Genomic DNA, 3,641 nt, shown 5'->3' on the forward strand with positions numbered 1-3,641 from the left:
CGCCGCGGGCCACGGCCTGCAGCCGCTGGGCGCCCTGGGGCCGCCGCCGCCCTACCAGTGCGGGCCCGGCTTCGTGGACAAGTTCCCGCTGGACGAGCCCGACCCGCGCAACAGCAGCATCGCGGCGCTGCGGCTCAAGGCCAAGGAGCACATCCAGGCCATCGGCAAGCCCTGGCAGGCCCTGTGAGCGGGCGGGCGCAGCCCGGGCCGCCGCCCTCCAGGACGCGGATGTGAAGGACCCTGCCTGTGTCCCGGGGCCGGGGCCGGGGCCGGGGCCGGGGCTCTGCGTGGGGAGGGGCCGAGGGGCCGGGCTGAGCCGAGGGAGACTTCGCTTCCCGTGTAAACGGAGCCAGGCAGCCCCGCGGGGCCCAGCCCCTTCTCCCGGCCCCTCCTGGCCGGCCCAGGCTCCAGGGCTAGGCAGGTTTGCAGGAGAGCCACCCCTGCCCCGAGGGTGCCGCGGGGGAAGATCAGCTTTAGGAGCAGCTCTGCCTTCAGCAAAGGACTCTGCAGAGACCCCCGGGGCAAGGAAGATTCCCCCGTAACTCCTGCCGGCTCAGGGGGTGGGGGGCTTACAAAAGGTGGTTAAGAACTTGAAAATGGACAGGATCCTACTGACATGAGGAGACCGAGCCCTGGACAGTCTCTGTCTGACACCGGACGGAGGGTGTCTCGGCTGGCTGACAGGGGCCTCGCTTCAAGAACCCCGTCCCTTTGCTGTCTTACACCCTTTGCTATTTGCCTCTCCCCAGTGAGGTCTTCCAAGTTGTTTGCTACTGAAACGCAAACTCCCCGGCCCTGTTTGATTCCTCCAGTTTAGTTTTCAAGTGGGGGAAACATGATGCAATTGTGTGAAATCCAAGTAGCATTGGCCTTTGCCACCATTTTCAGAAGCCCGGTATGTTTTTTCTTTCTTCCACCTTCTCTGTTTCTCCCTTCGTAGAATTGTTTCCTTGGGGCCTGACCCCAAAGCCCTTTGAGTCACTGGAAAGACTCTGGCTGACCTGAGCTGGGCTACCTTCTCAGTGCAATTCCCTCCTGTAACTCTTTCAAAGTGGTCCAACACCTAATGTCACCACCGATACCTTGTCTGGAAGAGGGAAGCCTTCCTGCTTGGGTCTCCCTGGAATGTAGCAAGCAGTCTTGTAGGCCGTGCATGGGAAAGGAAACCAGGCAACTCACCTAGATGCTATTGCTGTTTCGCTCAGAAACTCCTTTTGTGACCTGACAGGTTAATTCCTCAGAGACTGCATTTCCCTGTAGTAAAACGGGGATAATCCTTGCTCCCCTACCTCTCAGAGGTGTATTGAGCATTAAGCAGTTGATAACACACTTTGAAGATGTAAAATGCAGTGAGTATTGCTAATATGTAGTTATCTCGTTGAGTGAATACCTAATGTTAGCTTCTCCTCCAGCGCCTGGTTCAGTTTTTAGCCTGGGACAAATACCTTTGAACACATGCACACGGTGATTTTTCTATGGGCACCAGTCTGCCGCTAACAGATTCCTGAGGATCCTTGGTTGGGAGTTATGGTTTACCTTGATCTACCTAGGAGCTAGAGCTGAAATGAGAGGAGATTTGGGAGGGCGGGCTGAGGTTGCAGGCTTTACTATCAAGGAAAACACATAGCATTCCTGGAACTACTTGTTACTGCAGTAGATTAAAAAAGGCTGTGACCCTAACAGCTCAGTGACTGTTTTGAACCAGTTTTCCAAGTGCTCCCTTCTTTTGGGTAAAAACCCCTATTTGATTGAGATCAGTGCCTTGCCCTCAGTTTACTAGCCTGAAGTTTCTGCAGTGAAGTAAAAGGAGATAACTAATCTCTAACCTATTTCTTTTTTTCAGTATCAGCAGACAGCAATCTGTAAATCCTTTTATCCCCTCTGGGAACAGGGGAATAATCATTATTTCCCTCTACTGGCACATGGCAGGAAAGTGTTAACTAGATGTCAAACTATACACCATGGGATGAAATCAATCTACCTATGTGCCAGGGAAAAAAGCAAGTGCATCAGAAATCCAAGTTAAAAAGAAATGCTAATGTAACGAACAGGACCAGCACCCTTTCTGGCTCGCTGGGAACAAATACCTAATGTTTAATGTTGAGACGCTGTTTCATTTGGTTTCATAAATCAAAAACCAAGTCTAACATCTCTCTCTCTCTCTCTCTCTCTCTCTCTCTCTCTCTCTCTGTCTTCCCCGCCCCATACGTTTCCTGAGCTTTCTCCAGTCACAGACAGGCACTTTTGGGAGTGCTGACATTTTTCAGGGAGCAGCATGACGGCACTGGGAGCTCCAGGCTGCTGGCTGGGTAGAACTGGAGGCTTCCGGCGAGGGAATTGGCTGCAATTAAAATTACACATCTGCACCGAGCCCCCTGCCATTGTCCGAACTGCAGAAATTAAAAACACAGCGTTTTTATTTTCCATTATCTCTGTTACCACGTTTAATGGGGCTGAGAACCTTTTAAATAAAACACCCCTTCTTTTTTCTGGGCACAGGGTGCTTTACACACTCTGGAAATTGTGGCAATTAACGTTTCTCATTAGGGGAAGGAGAAGGCCTCACAAGCCCCCTCATTGTGTCCTGGGGACAGTTCAATAAAGACTGGGAGACCTCTTCTTTCAACATTTCCCACTCATTGTGGCCAGACAAAGACTGGCTTCTAATTATATTTTCACAATCTGTGCCTATCTTTAAGGGTCCTGTCAGAAACAAGCATGTCAGCTTTGTTCAGCTTCACTTCAGGGAGCTTTTTAACCTTAGACAGCAGTTTCTAAACATCCCCAACCAACAGGCCTTCTCAACAACGTTTCCCATTTGCAGACTCGAGAGCTGCTTTTGCAGTTAATAATGGGAATCACTGTATTTTGAAAACAGCCCCCTCTCCTTTCATTCCTTCCACCGGCCTCCTCCTTGTCCTTGTGACCAAACCTGGGATACATCCTGCTTCGGGGGCATGGAAACAGGCTGAAGGAGCAGCATCAAACCTTCAAAAAAGGTTTGCTTCTCCAGATAGGCTCTGATCACTCTGGTGACTATGGGTTTGCAACGGATCATACATCCTTCTCCTGATTTCAACATGTAGTTACTGCAGAGTCCAAACTTTTCTCTGACTTCAAAGGGCTTTGGATCAGACCCCCACGTGTTCCAGTCCTGGGAGATCAATTGTGCTTGCAGTTATGCTCGTGTAAAACTAGAGCAACTCCACAGCAGTGTAACCTTGGGCAGAATACACCCCCTTGTACTTCAGTAATAATAGAGCTTTGTTGGCTTTCCTAAGCAAACTATTTTGTCCATTCCTAATAAACCCCACAGAATTGAAGGATGCTGGGGAAAGGGGCTCATTTTTTTGCAGTTGTACATTTTACAGTTGTACATTTTAAGAACCTGTTTCTGCAAGCTCTAATTATTTTGACGTGAGCAGATTTCATTTTCAGCACTAAGGGAACATACATGGATGACAAATGCATGGATTGCAGTAGTGTATGTGGTATCCTGTCCATTAGGGGAAAAGAAACCTTGTCTTGTTTGTAAAGCCCTCATCTAGCATATGTTAAATTCTAACAATAAAGGACAAAACATGACAAAAGTTTTAATAAAAGACTATGACCTCTCCTTCCTGCTATAGCAGGAATGATTC

The 3,641-nt window shown here is 49.5% G+C and overlaps 1 protein-coding gene across 1 annotated transcript in view; it reads left to right on the forward strand.

Moving 5' to 3' along the window:
* The window catches only part of RAX (retina and anterior neural fold homeobox), a 26,546-nt gene extending 26,359 nt beyond the window's left edge, over positions 1-187 (forward strand). The window contains exon 4 of the mRNA XM_019518300.1: positions 1-187. This exon is cut by the window's left edge and continues 257 nt beyond it. Within this exon, the coding sequence (XP_019373845.1) occupies positions 1-187 (187 nt within the window).
* The last annotated feature ends 3,454 nt before the right edge of the window (positions 188-3,641 follow it).

Source organism: Gavialis gangeticus, unplaced genomic scaffold, assembly GCF_001723915.1.
Source record: "Gavialis gangeticus isolate Ggan-Ray unplaced genomic scaffold, GavGan_comp1, whole genome shotgun sequence".
In the NCBI taxonomy this organism is placed as follows: Eukaryota; Metazoa; Chordata; order Crocodylia; family Gavialidae; genus Gavialis; species Gavialis gangeticus.